General features: G+C 38.2%; 1 protein-coding gene across 5 annotated transcripts in view; it reads left to right on the top strand.

Annotated features, from left to right (window-relative positions):
- Nucleotides 1-14,827, top strand: part of CUNH11orf74 (chromosome unknown C11orf74 homolog) — a 42,553-nt gene that overhangs the window by 19,345 nt on the left and 8,381 nt on the right. For 3 of the 5 annotated variants that reach the window (XM_026055604.1, XM_026055606.1, XM_026055605.1), the window contains 3 exons: nt 6,219-6,379; nt 7,828-7,926; nt 9,401-9,467. In XM_026055604.1, the coding sequence (XP_025911389.1) occupies nt 6,219-6,379; nt 7,828-7,926; nt 9,401-9,467 (327 nt within the window). The remainder of the gene's footprint in view (nt 1-6,218; nt 6,380-7,827; nt 7,927-9,400; nt 9,468-14,827) is intronic. The other 2 variants (XM_026055608.1, XM_026055609.1) reach the window with 2 other exon arrangements.

The following is a 14,827-nucleotide window of genomic DNA, read 5'->3' as shown; positions in this document are numbered from 1 at the left end:
CTGGAAAGAACTCTGGGGATATTAATGAGTTACACAAGAGAAAAAAACTGCAGCGAGGGAAAGGGGATTCAGCAGCATAAATGCCCTTGTTAATTGAAAAGGAGGTGAAGTACAGAAAAGCAAGACCACCGTGTTTGACATTTTGCACTTCCAAGATGTGTTACAAATATTAATTTGCACTCTTGGACAACTAAGTTGTTATTCTCTCTGCTTTATAGATAGTTACTCTGACAAAGGAGTTCTGCTTTCCCAGTGCCACTGTGAAATCACTGTCATTGAAATTAGTGAGGGGTTTGGCTGAGTAAGATTAGAATTTGGGTAGTTAGGGGACAGATAATTCAGATGCTAAGGGTTAGCAGATATTATATAAGATTTATGGAAAATCCATGGCCTTCTTGCATGGCAGCAGGAGGCCAGGCAGGATACCCCTAAAACACATAAAACAGCACTAGATAACTATGTTTAGGCATCTGAATTGCACCTGGATTACTCTTATTTATGGATAGACAGGCCCCTAATATTGAATTCCTCCAGCTATTTACTGTAGGGGGTACTTGGGCTTTTTGTTTGTCCCAGAAAGTCGGACAAACTCAGTGTCGATTTACAGTGATTTATACATGTAAATACATGGAAATAGGAAGATAGCTCAAGAATGTAAATCAGAGCAGATTTTCTAGGCTAAGTAAATTTAAAATAAAACACTAAGTTCTGTTCTCAGCTGTACAATACACAGAGGGAGGCTCCAAATTTTGACTGAGTTATTGCGGAATTATGTGTGGGAGCAGGTTTGACTAAATTATTAAAACAAAAAGCTTTAAAATTGCCTTCCCAACAAATTGTTTTTTCAGGCTTGGGAATTTTTCTTTCCTCTTATGGCTTGGCATTTAGGGTAAATCACCTCAGCACAGTACAGCAGTTTGCATAGTTGCAAATAGGTAAAAACAGGTTCTTCTATGCTTACCTGTGTCACTTTCTCTGTTTTGAACATCCAAAGTGATATTTTATGGAAACATTTCAGTGACAGGCCTTAGACATGTTTTAAAATGTGGCTCGGAACACCTCTGGTTCACAGCATGTTTTTGCTGAGGATGTATTTGAAGAATGGAGATGGTAAATGAACATGAAAGTTGTACTCTTGATCTCTGTACAAGACAGATACCATGCTACTACAAGTAAAATTATTTTTTGTTCAGGAGTCCTGTACAAAGTCACTCTGTCATTTGAATCCCAAGTGTTCCATTAAAGCATAACTTGGCAGGGATTTAACGGATTCACAGGCCTTCTACTGGCCAGCAATTTGAGGACAAAGAAGTAAATCAGAACTTATGATAATAGCTTTGCTATATTATATTTTTATAGTTAAATAGGACTGTTTCTCATCCTCACCCAGTTCTTATAAAGATTTTTGGAATGAATTCATAGAGGGAAATACCTGGTAGTTTATATTGTGTAGTCCAGCATTTTATGCCAAGCCAGGTTTTCCACAGTATATTATTGATTGCTGTGTCTGCTCTTGTTTTGCAACATTTCAAACCAGAGGACTTTCATCATTCTTCTGGGGCTAGTATTTCATCTGATAGATTTCACTGTCAGGAAGTTTCTCCTGATAATCCTGATAGCTCTCTTCTCTGGCTCTGTGATAAGTGACTCCATTATTCTTTGCAATATGTGCGTGATCAGTGGACATTTTCAGGAGATTCCATTCCAAATTGGAAGACAGAAAGAATTTTAAACAATATAGAGGATAGATGGACAGAAAGAAGGTATCAGTGGGATATACTTTCTGATAGAAATATGTTTGCAAAGTCTGCAACATACTTTTCAGTGACACACAATTATGATGAATATTTCTCTTGAGGGGCTCAGATTTACTTTTCTAGAGACCTGAGCTTGTTATGTCATTGTTAAGGTGCTGACAGTGGAACTTCTCAAAAGTAAAACTGAAAAACTTTCTGCAGAGTGAGTATGTGAATATGGAGGAACCTTCTTCCTCTGCTGCTTTCTTTTGTGTTTGTATCCTTTATTTTGGGCTCTTGTCAGATGTTGTAAAGACCAGTGTTGTACATTTGGGTCTGGGCAGGCTGCGAACTGTGACTGTGACTAACGAGTCAATTATCAGTTAGGCAGGGGGAAGGCAGGGCGGTCCTCCTGCTGGCTGGAATGTGATCCTTTTTCCTGCTCTTTCCAAAGTATGGACGAGAAAGGTTGGAATTCAGAATGTTGTCAGAGACATGACATTTTTCTGCAAAATGTAGCTTCTTTAGATTTAGAACAATTCATGTGAGGTTTTTTTAGTATAATTTTGTTTTAAATTATAACTCTGACTGCTTCAAGGGAGCCAGTTACCAAGATGCACGTGTTGAGAAACTAGAGCCATCAGTCGTTACTTTGGACAACTGAAGAGCGGCCTTCACTGGCCCTGAATGATTATGCTCGAGGCTAGCAGTGTACTGCACTGTTTGTTTCACCCCCCAGTTTTGGTGACACAGCCTCATTATGCACATGGTGGCTTATGTCATATTGTGTCTGCAGCATGCAGTTTTGAAACTGCTTTTGGTTGCTTAGATTTTTTTCTCTTTTCCTTGTGAATTTTTCTCTACTTGCAGTCATGAATCTAGTATCACATTGTATTTGTGACTGTTTCATCGAATGTAATGTTTGATATTATATAATCCAACAGCTCTGCAATGGTCTTAACCAAGAAAAGTTTCTGACAGCAATTTATGACTGATCCCCTAGGAAAAGGGACAGTGCTTCTAGTAGTAGTCTGGGATGGATAAATGGCATATAAATACTGAAAATACACTTGATTTCTTATTAGTTCATTTAATCTATCTAGCTTTTTAACTGTGACAATAACTCAGCTGCCCCAAAATATATATATCCTATTAAAATAAGTTTGTGGGCTTATGTGTGTACCGTCTAATTATAACTGTCCAACTCTGTGTCATAGATCTTTTGATGCTAAAAATGATATTCTTCTAGTTGGGGTATTCAGAATCTATGATTTGGAGCAGGGTGGTCTGATTTATATTCCAGTATATCCAAGATTGGCATGGGTTTGTGCAGGAATATCATGTTTATTCAGAGAATATCAGCTGTATGAATTATGACTCTGATCATTCCAGTTGATGCTTTTTGTCTCCTTGTTGACCTTGCTGAGAAAAGTATATGTTTTCCAGAAGCTTCTTCCCAGGTCGCATACATAAAGCTCCCTGAAATGTGTACAGTGAGGACACTGGGTCCTCATTACCTGTAATTACACTCTATAGGTCTGCTTATGTTTGGCTACATAATTTGCTCATGCAGATATAGCCTGAAAGCCATCAATATCCTTTTGTGGCTTCTCAGTCTTTAATATGAAACTTTTACATTCTTAGTATAAACCAGGAAGTTCATCCTGTTATTATCACTATAATAATAAAAGATTGAAGCTTTGCAAGCAGCTTGTCTGATTCTTCCTGTTAAGTTGAGAGACAATAAGAATATCTTCAAATAGCAGGTGATTATTTTACCTGTCAAGAGTTTCAGAGGGCTTCTGGTGTGATATGTCATTTCCACAGCTTGAAAAAGAGAGTGTGTAGGAAGAAGTGATTGCCCATATGTAGTGCTGTTTCCAAATATTGTTTTAAGAAAGTACATGTTAAAAAAGCAGGGAGAAGCCAGATGTCGTATCGAAAGACCTGGGATTTAGGAATTATCTCTGGTCTAAGACTTAAAATCGGTTTGCTAGGTTGTTCTGATCTGGTGCAATTCACTTTTTATGAACCTTGACTCTTATGAGTATAGACTTTAGGTTGTGTCTAGAATGCCAGCCCTTTCAGTGTCATAATAACTGGGGCATGGAGCTGTCCATGGGGATTAATAACTCTTTGGGAAAGGGGACTGCTGAATGTACTAACCCCGAGGGCATCATTAAGACTATCCACAAGAACGACTTCAGTGCCCATAACATATAATTATGCCTTCAAAATGTACTGCAGTGTTTCTTATTGTTGTGAAGTAGATTTTTCAAATTAAAAGCAAGAAACTTGTTAAATTCAGCATTTATTTTTCATTAAGAACATGTGGTGTGAAGTCCATTTGAATTTATTGTCCTGCAGCTGCTCCATATTTGATAATGGAATTTTTAAAATAGAAAAGTCATGCAGTTTTATTTTGACCATGATTAATATATTTTTTTACCATGTTGTAGGGAAAAACTATTCAGCATGAGGTCAGAAATCCATACTTCCATCCACATACTTGTCCTGATCTCTAATGAGCTCGTATATCCAGCCTGCACTGTTGAGATTCGGTTTGATGATTGGCTAGCCATATCCTGATTCTGCTGGCTGCTCTGTGCCCTGTGGATCTGGTAGGACAGTCAGCAGAGCTAATAGTTGTCCTATGCTCCTGTTGTCAAGGGAATTTTTAAAGGTCTGAGAGATGTCCCAAGCTATCACCGAAAGCCACACTTTTGTTTTGGAATACTTTCGTATTTTCTGTGAGGGCCCAATTAGCCACTACTGATAGATAAAATAAACATGAGAGAAGGTATTCCAATCTTTTGTCAATGCACTGTCAAAATCTTTTTCCAGTCTGTCTTTCAAGATCAGAGGAATCCCCTAAGGAAACCAACCCTGCTTAAACTTCTGCATTTAATCTTTAATCTCAGGAACTAAACCTCTGACCCACAAATATCACTGACATGCTGCTATTTGTTAGTCTGACCAAAAAAATAATAATTACTGATAATTTTTTTCCCACACAGTCAGGTTGCAGGTATACTGGGGCAAATCAAATAAGTGATGCTCCAAGTGAAGATCATACTACAGCTGTTAAAGACTGAAAGCTGCAGTGCCTAGTGATCCCAGTACATCCAGCTAAAATGAGAGGATGTTCTACCAAATAAGGGTACAAGGGCTAGATACACTGTAGGACGAGGAGTGTAAATGCTTGCTCAGTGTCAAATGCAGTGTAGGAAGCCGACCTCTGCAGTTTACTTTCTTATCTATTCCTTAATATGAGAATGCTTAGGCTTGGGCATCTTCCTGGACAGGGCTCAGCCTCTCCTCAGATTATGAACTGGGACTCCCCCTTTTTGGGGGGGTTCTGCCAATTGTGTCCTGTCTCTTTTCTTCAAAGCAGTAACATGTAGGTGATAATAGGTTATAGGATGCGTCAGTGTATCTGTTATGTGGTCCTAGACTGGTCGAGGTTCTGACAGTGCTGCCCGTGGCAGCATGAGGGCTCTGCAGGGGGGATTCAAAGCCCCTATTAGTAAGAGCTCTGACAAAGGACCTGCCAAGGCACGCTTCCCTGCTAGACAACATGGGCACCTGCCCGCACAGTTTTGAGATTCACACACACAACGGCACATGTTTGGACTGATTGTCAGTTTAAACAGAGTGATATCAATACATTGAGGTAGAAAATATGAAAACTGCTTATTTTTTTTTGACCAGACTGTCACTGTACTATGATCAGAATCACAGTCTTTTCTTATGCTTGTTAAGAAAGTACCCCATCAGTCAGGTATGTGAAGGAATAGGTGCACTTGAACTGCTTAAGAAATCAAGTGATTTTGTGAGTAAAGATCTTGCATAAGCACAGCTGTTGGACTTTTGGAACTAGACATATAAGTGTTGGAGCATATACTAGTTTTAGGGAATGAGGGGCATTTGGTTTGGTCTGGTTTTAATTCAAACAATATACAGATAAAATGGTTCTACTGAGTGCATGCAGTTGCTATTGGTTTTATACTGGTGTTACAAAGAAAAGTATCTGTCTTCATACAGGCTGGTGTTTGCAGTGCCAAATGTAGGCATGGGCACAGGCATATGTATGTGCCATTTTGCATAGCAATCAGATAATTTTTATACAAAGTGTTTAAATAAAAACAAAACTGCAGCCTTTCTTATTGTCTTGCTTTTTGTTATTTTCAGCCCTTGGATTTTTTTATCAAGCTTTCTGTATATTGCATAAGCTTTTAAGACAATGAATTCTTCAGTATCAAGGCATAGGTGATACTCTATGCACTTTAAGTTCAAATTCCATATTCAGCTTTATGATAAAGACTGCAAGATAGACGTCTATGCATCATGTGATCTACATGGAAGGGAGAGTGGAAAAATGGCTGTGTAAAAGAAGTCAATATTAGATCTAATGAAATTCACGTTTTTCTTTTTTCTTGGATGGTGTATTATGTTATCTATCTGGTGTGAGTCTCCTTGCAGAGGAAGAGGGGAAGACAATACAAGGATGTAAAGCGGATTTCCTAAGAAAAACATTTTCTACATCTGCGTTATCAAGCAGAAATAAAGAGGATGATGGCTCACCTGGAAGACGCAAAGAGCTGTCTGTGCCTCTCCCACCACAGATGCCAAATGGGAATGAGGTAATGAGTTAACATTTGTCCATGTGAACAAGCATTACATTCAAAAAGATAAAAATATGGGGAGATATACAGTCCAAATGGTAGAGGCTGATGGCATTATCCCATCTGAGGCAAATATTTAAAGTACTACCCTAGTGTGTAACACAGAAATACCTGCAGGGATCATGTTTAGCAGTGGCATTTGCTCTACTGAAGAGCTGCCACAATCTGACTGATAAATAAGGAGTCCTGTGAAGACCATTGTCATGTCTTCACTACAGGCTGCAGTTAACAGTAGAGGTTGTCATGGCAAGAAGGGAGAAAGTCTTGAGAGTATGGACTCTGTGCACGGATTTACTCTGCTTCTTGGGGATATTAGCAAGGGCTGAATTCTGTGTTACTGAAGCTAAATTGCTTCAGCTACCTAAAGTAAACAGTAGGCAGGCAGGAGGCATTTTTAATCTTCTGAAACCCATAAGATTAGGGATTTAATGTGTAGGGACAGGAAAACAATAGACATCATCTAGAGAGAGTGAGGTGGGAATCTGTGAGTTCTCTTGTTAAGAACTTCTACCTTCCTTCCTGAATAACAATGATAAGCTGTGATCTAGCCTGTAATCAAAAATTCCCTTCATTAAACATTTTATTATAAAAGAAGTAGAAGATCATATTGTGCAATATACAGAGCAACTCACTTAAGTGAGCTGAAAAGCTGTGGCTATCAGGTCTCAAAGAGCAAAAACTGTCATTTTCCTCTGTACTAGCACATGCTTTTGAGGTTAAATCAAGCACGGTTTTTAAAACAATCACTTTCTTTCAGTTGATTATATAATAATAGTGACAAGGATCTTTTTGCCATTTTTCTCAAAAAGAATGTGGTTGTCTCATTGGGATAGACTGCCTTTGGGTCTCTTACTGTATCCACTTTGGATGTGACTTTCTGACCCATAAAGCAATGTGCAGCTTCCATTATCCATTCCATTATTTATTTAATGGAACATCTTAACTTTTGTCTTTGTTGCTACAGAACAAAAATTTCAGCCACTGCACATTTTTATCCTATTAGCAATTTGAGAAACAAATACAGTAACAGTAGAATGCATTAGAAAAATTGCTAGCATAGTAGCGGGAGGAGTTTATATTGCAATAAATTGGCCACTGTAACCTTTAAACCTGCCCTGAGGAAAGGAAAGGGAAAAACTACTACTGAAAACAGTGCTTTTGTTCTAAACACTGCTTTTTAGGTATACTGTGATAACTTATACTGCTGTTCCAGTGGATTCAGTCTGAACCTGTGTAGGATTTCAGAGGATTACCTATGTACGTACTATTTTCAGGAGCACTGCATTCACTATTTTTTACATTTTAAATACAGTGTAAAGAGTCCATATGTGTAAATCAGGAGGAGCTTTGATTGTGATTTTGGTTCTGTTTCATGCATATAAGTATTTTTGCTTGCGTACCTACAGACAGAGATGAGCGAGTGCTGGAAAGTTGGTGGCCCTGATAGAAACAATCTCAGTCTGTCTGAAAGAATGAAGGCGAGGTTTTCTTTGATTTCCTTCAAGGTGGGGATTATGAGTAGAACATGACTAATTTTTGTTTCATTCATTTACAAAGTATTTGCAATTTGTTGGTGTTTTTCTTCCCTATCAGCAGGAAAGAGGAATGAGAGCATCACCATCCAACATTTTTTCAAATGTTAATGAATGTGTACTTTTGTAGTATAAGGGTTGTGTAAGTGTTAATGAAAACAGTGTCAAATCAGTTTGGAAAAAATGATCTATGAGCATCTCTAATTACTACATGAAAACACAGAAAACTACCTAGTGCATGTAGTAAATCCACCATGGCAACACTGTTCACAGGGCCCATAGCTTTTCTCCACTGTCTGTAAAGGCTTCCAGTTTGAAGGTGCTCATTTTGACTTTAAAAAATTCTTTGTGCTCTTCCCAGATTTAGCTCAATGAGGTAGATCTTTTGGGGTGATACTTTTTAGGGAGATTGAGAAGAACAGTCTCAATTTCTGTTCTCTAAATTACTCTGCAGTTTGTTCCAAATCATTAAGTTCCAGTCTCTTCTGCAAAGACGGTCTGTTTTCCTGGGCTTTAGCTAAAGTGATCAGATGCATGGGATAAGTGAGAAAGAACTCTAGTTTTTGAGTCAGACTGAATCCTTTTAAGACTTTCCATATTTTATAGGTAGCAAGACTGCAGAGTTCCAAAGTTTACAACTTGCAGATTGTTATCTCAGATTTATGCAAACTGAAAACAGCTTACCGATAAGCAAAAGAAAACCCAAACTCAAAAAAGAAAACATACCATTTTACTTACAGCCATTTCATATACTTAATTGATGAACTTATGTACATGTTTCTAGAATGAAGCTCTATTTTCATAGAAGCATGGAAAGGAACCTCTGGAGGTCGTCTAGTCCAACCTCCAACTTAAAGTGGAACTGGTGCCAACATTAGATCAGGTCAACTGTGGCTTTGTTTAGCTAAGCCTTCAAAGCCTCAAAGGGGGAGATTCCACAAGCTCTCTGGGAAAACTAATCCAGTGCTGCACAACCCACTTAGGAAAGGAGTTGAAGGGAATCTTTGTTCTGTCTTTCTTCACAGTTTGCTTCTAAGAGTCTCTCTTTCAAACATTTGTAAGATTCTGCCAGCTTTTTACATTGATCATAAAGGCTGAGAAAGACCTTTCACTCTTACCCAATGCATCTATGCAGAGTGCTACCTCAAGTAAGAGAGGCCTGTTCCTATGAAGACTCCTTCCTATGAAATGTTTTATTCTTCCGTCTTCCCACCAAGTTCCTGAAAGTTCACTGCAGTTAATATGCAACAACTTTGGCAACAATTTGTTGGCTATCCTTAAAAACATTTCCTTTGAGTTATACATTTCAAAAAAAATCCCAACATATGCTGTCTTGGAAAAATTCAGGGGAAAATGTAGAAGCTGAAGGAGACAATTTAATGATTTGGTCTAGTTTGTACTGAAAGGAATGGAATTAACAGATTTTCTTCTGTATTCTGATTTTGAGCTTTTCCTGCAGGTGGGCAAGTACTTAGATTTGCAAGATATTGACACAGATGAAGAGACATACAGTGGTAGGTTTTCCCCCCTTCATATTCACAGTCATTGTCTGCCTTTGGATTCAAGTGTATTAATTTTCCTTTTTTTTCATGACTCTGAGACACTGTTTCACAGAACCCTTTCCCCTCTAAAAAGGATGTACTCCTTCAGTTCTTCCATTGCTAGAAAATTTCCAACTACCCCAAAATTAAACCACCCACTTCTTTACTCTAACAGGTAATGAGATAATATGTTTCAAACAATCTTTATTATACTGTGTCCTTGTGAGAAGTGATTTTTTTTCCAAGATTTTTCAAAATTATGAAACACTTTTTAGTAACATTTCTACATTTTTCCACACTTCTATTTAGTATTGAACTTATTTTGATTATATAGGGTTTCTCCAAATAGTAATGTGATTGCTAAGAGAAAGGTCTATAAAGTGGAAATATTTAATGAAAATATTGTCCCTACTTATTAAAATGATTTCATCCTGGGCTTAATATAGATTAGATTAATTTTGAATGCACAGCGAAGTTCTCCAGGAACTCCAATTGTAAGCATTTCAAGTTTTGTTGAACTATTCCATGCATCTGTAATAATTTTAGCTCTCTTAATTCTAAAAAAGTAAATAGAAATCCTGCGTTTGTAGTATATTTGTCTACTATAAGTGCTTGTGTGGTCTTTATCACCACCAGAATCTTTTCATGATTAAATCTATTTTCCTCATAGATACCTGTGAGTGCCCAAGGAAACCAAAACACACAGATTAAGGGATTTGCCTAAGGTCACTGAAAAAAGCTGTGACAGAGCAGACTTTTGTTCCTTAGGTCCTTGGTTATTGCCATTTGATTAGTCTGCCTAATCTGTTAACTATTTGATTAGTCTTCGCTTTCTGTATATACAGAATTCCCATGCAGAGAGCTTGCAGACTTCCAGTTGACAAATATTTAAAGCTTGGCTGTAACTCACAAGACAGCAATAAAACAACCTAAATCAGGTTTACAGCATTCTTTCCTGTAACCTGGGCATTTCAGAATGTAGGGATTAAGATAGTGGTCCTGTATCAAGTACAGAAATCAAGGATTTCTCTTCTGTGTAGCCTTCATGTGCACCATTTTTTCCCTTTGTAGGACACTTGTGTGTTCATGTTTTAATTTCTATTAAAATCTGTTAAAAAAATGGGGCTTACTGGTGGAAAACTAACCTTAAATTTTACTTGTATCATAATGAAAAGAGGATTGTGGTCCTATCTAGTTCAGTGGAAAAATTCCTAGATATCTCTAGTTCAAAACAGGCCACAAAATTGTACAAGCCCAACACTAAAATACCAAGCAAGGCAGTGAGGAAAAAAGAGCTCTGATGGAGCTTGGTAATAGTTTACACTGCCCCTTTCCATACCATGCCTGACTCTTTTCGATCATTTATGTGTATTTGTGCACGTGTGTGTGTATATCTGTGTGTGTGTGAGAGTCAATGTTAATCAGACATATTTGGAAAACACATAGTAAAATAGATTGCATTTAAACAAGTTGAGAATTACAAGAATGATCACCTGCTTGTACTGTCTGAATATCACTTTATGCCAGCATATTTGGAAAATCTTTCAGTTACTGCTTTCACTGGTGATTATAAAAATAATAATCATAACATTATACCATCACTACAGTAGATTATCACTGTGCTAACTACTAGCTTTTTATGTGACACTTGATTTGGCTTTCAATATCTGCTCTCCTCAGCTCTTCCCATGAGAGAGCATTCTCTACACAAACTGCCTCAGTGCAGAAGGAAGCCATATCCACCCCTAAGCAATCTACAGTGCCCATAATAACAACATTAAGCATTTATATTGTATTTTATAACCTTGAAACACTGCACAGCCAGGAGCTAATTATTCCTGTAAGCTCTGTAAGGAAAGTAAACAGCATCCAAATTTATACCTGGAAAATCCACAGCCTGGGTCTTGCCCAGGGCTTCACTGGAGATAGTTATTGAGTCAAGATGAAAAATTTCCCCTTGACTCCTAAGTTAGCATGCAGAAAATAGGCCTCACAGTCTGATATTTGTCTTAAATGATAAAATTCACTTGATAGGCTTCATGATTACAGAGGTAAAATCCTCACCCCTGTAGAAGGCATTGTAACAAAATGCAAATTAAAATAGAAAATGGTATCTCTATTATAGTTTGTAATAATGAAGTAATATAAAATAATATCCCTAACAACCGCCTTAATAAAGGATTCATTCTGCAGGACTCCAAGAAGTTTATAAGTAAGGCAAAGAGTTACACAAATTTGTAAGGCATTCTGCTGCTGGCCTTTTTATATGCTGCCACCTATATTCAAAACAAACAGTAGTCTTAGTGTTCATATTGGCAAATCAAGCTAGGGCATCAAGTAAAGAATACCACACCTAGCTAGTATAATTGCAACAAGATTTTATCTCTGCTTTTCTCTCTTTTATCTTGGCAACACCTCAGTATTTCTGTACTTCTTAGCTTTAAGGGCAGACCAGTTAGCAACTGTACTTCAATACAATAAATTTCACACTTAAGGGGAGGTTGCTCAAAGTTGGCAGTGTAAAAAGCATGACAGAAAATAGGCGTTAAAACATCCTATCTAAACCAATGCTTTTGGGGGAGGCCCTAGGAGAATCACTGTAGTGGGTTTTTCTTTTTTTTCCCCCTTCTCTTTTTTTTTTGTCCTATGTCCAATGTCTTTTAAGGTGTGAACAGCTGCTTCTTATGAAGAAAACAGCTCATAGATTTAGCCAGTGTGCAAATATACTGTAGCTGTTTTCTGTAGACAGCACCGGGCTGAAAGCCTGAAACCAAGGCAGTGCTTTGCATTGTGGGACTTTGGCACAATAAACTCTGACTGGCAAAGTAAGTAAAGTTGCTTCCTTAAGCCATAGCTTTAACCCATAGTGTAGAGACAGTGTGTGGATGGTGGGCTGTTTTAATTTCTCTTTCTCATTAAATTTAATCTCCAGCTGTAAGTAGCTTAAGGCAATAATACAAATCATCAGGCTTTCTCCTGGGAGAATGCTTAGCACCCATATTTTGGCAATAGATTTCCTTTTCAGGACTGCTGACAAATCACCTTCTGCAGGCTCAAAGAATGGGTGGGTAATAATAGAATATTTGCATAAAGCACAAAATATATAAAATGCATGTCTAGAGCCCTTGAGTGTGGTATTTGTTAAATACAGAAGCAAGTAACAACAGGACTGATTGAGTGTTGTATGGGTGAGGATACATAGGCAAGGATATCACAGTTTTGTCCTAATCTGGCTTGGAAGCCTAAAGTACTGCAAACTTGTTTTTTCAAAGTCCCCATTATCTGTAATCTCACAGAAGTTGTAGAGAACCTGGGTGACTCAGTTACTTTGAAGCTGAGGCCAAGCACTACTATTTGTTTATTTAAAAAAGCAAACAGTTCTTTAGACAAATTATGTCCATATCTGTTGTTTACATAATCTGTGTTTTCTCATTTGTATTTTGGACCCATATTTACATTCAGGAAGATAAGCTTGGGGAACAGGATTCAGAATTAAATTCTGTGGATTTTTTCAAATATGGACCTCCTCCTCTGCCTGTGAATCTCCTTCCTTTCCCCCCCCCGTCTCTGCAACCCATTTAACACTGCTTAGAGATGATCTCACACAAGGCAGCTCCTTGGGGCTAACAGCCAGAAGCCTGAGAATCAAAGGAGACAGCAAAACTTAGCTTTTAAGCTTTTTCCTTTAGCACTCCCTCTCTCCTCAGCTTCCATCAACACTATTTTTGTCAAATGTAGCATCTGAAAGTGGTAAAACCTGAGCTGATCTATCTATAGCTATGCATTGGTTGGGTACAGTAAAGACAGACAAGACTTTAAACTTCTTCACTCTTGTAAATTCAAATCGGATTTGTACCAACAGCATCTCCCCCCCCCCCCCCCCAATTTTAATTAATACGTCAATGGTACAAAATGAGCAAAGAAACCAACCCAGCAGTGTTCACAGATGCAGTAATCACTTTCTGTAGATCCATGGGGGGGGGGGGGGGGGAAGAAGAAGACTAAAGGTAAGAGAATTGCTCAGTTTCCAAACCTGCCCTGCTATGCTGTGCTGGACTTGAGTAAGATCCCAGGATGTCACAGCCACATCAGCCAGGGAGCTGATTCTCCATAGCAGTAGGAAAGAGGTATTCCAAAACCTCCTCTCAGTATTTTGATATCACTGCCTCCTCAGTTATCTCTATATATGGTGCCACTGGCAGTATCTAAGGCATTCCTGTTGCTAATTAATCACCTCCACAGAGAACATAATTAGCAGCTTAATTAGGATCATCATCCACTAGTGCTGTAGCATCAGCCTGAACCAGCTGTGAGGTACTGGCTAGAACTTACAATAGCCTACAGTTCCTTTGGGAGCTCCCACTGAGAAAGAGGACTGTCAAAACTCCCTAATTTTTCTCTCTGAGAGAGTTTCTTGATTAAACATTATCAGGGAAAGCAGCATTTACCAATTAGACTTTCATATGCTGTCACACAGCCAGAATAGAGAGACAAAGCTCATTTCTCGCATGTCTACTGGCAAGCAAAGGTTGATTACTGCATTCTTATGGGGTGATTGAAGGAAATTTGAAACATTGTTTGCATTACTAACAAGCCTTAAAAAATTAGAACTGACAGTCTGAGTATGACAAGCACTTCTTGCTAAAAGCAAAAATAAATTTCCTTCTGTTGTCCTAATTTTAAGAGTTTTCTTTTTGAGTCATTGCCAAGGCTGTTACATAACAGTGCTTCCTCCTCATCTTCTCTCCACAGATTGGTCTGTTGGGGTGGGGAGAAGGGAATTAGCTCCTACTACAGAAATAATGAGCATTCATATCAGGAAGTGATACAAACTTCTTGATGTCCAGGCCTTCCTTCCTTCAGTGAGAGTATATGTTTAGGATGCAGGCTTGAAACAATAGCAGAAGATCTCACTGCCTTTGGATGAGCATTCACATCTTCCCTGTGTCCTACACAAATAGTTTTGACTCCAGTCATGAAAGAATGAAAACAGCAGTTGCAGAGCATGTGAAGACATAACATATACCTATGGACTGGACTCTGTTTTTCAGAAAGCCTTCTCAAATAACTGAAACAGAATGAGCTCAGATACTATGCTGAGAACAAGTACTGTAAGTGCATAAATGGCTAGAGATAGATATAAGTAACCAAGAGAATAGGGCTGAAAGCTGGAAACCACTTACACATGAATCATGAGCCAAAAGATGAAAATTCGGGAATAAGATGAGATCCCAAGGGCATGAACTTCAGCTCTTTATTAAAGATTATTCCACTTCAGAAATCAAAAGTGGTTAGCCCTACTGGCTTTGAAATTATATACAAAAACCAGAAGA

The sequence above is a fragment of the Apteryx rowi genome, unplaced genomic scaffold (assembly GCF_003343035.1).
Source record: "Apteryx rowi isolate R43461 unplaced genomic scaffold, aptRow1 scaffold_124, whole genome shotgun sequence".
NCBI lineage: Eukaryota > Metazoa > Chordata > Aves > Apterygiformes > Apterygidae > Apteryx > Apteryx rowi.
Note: the sequence above shows the minus strand (reverse complement) of the source record. Positions and strands in the feature narration are given on the sequence as shown.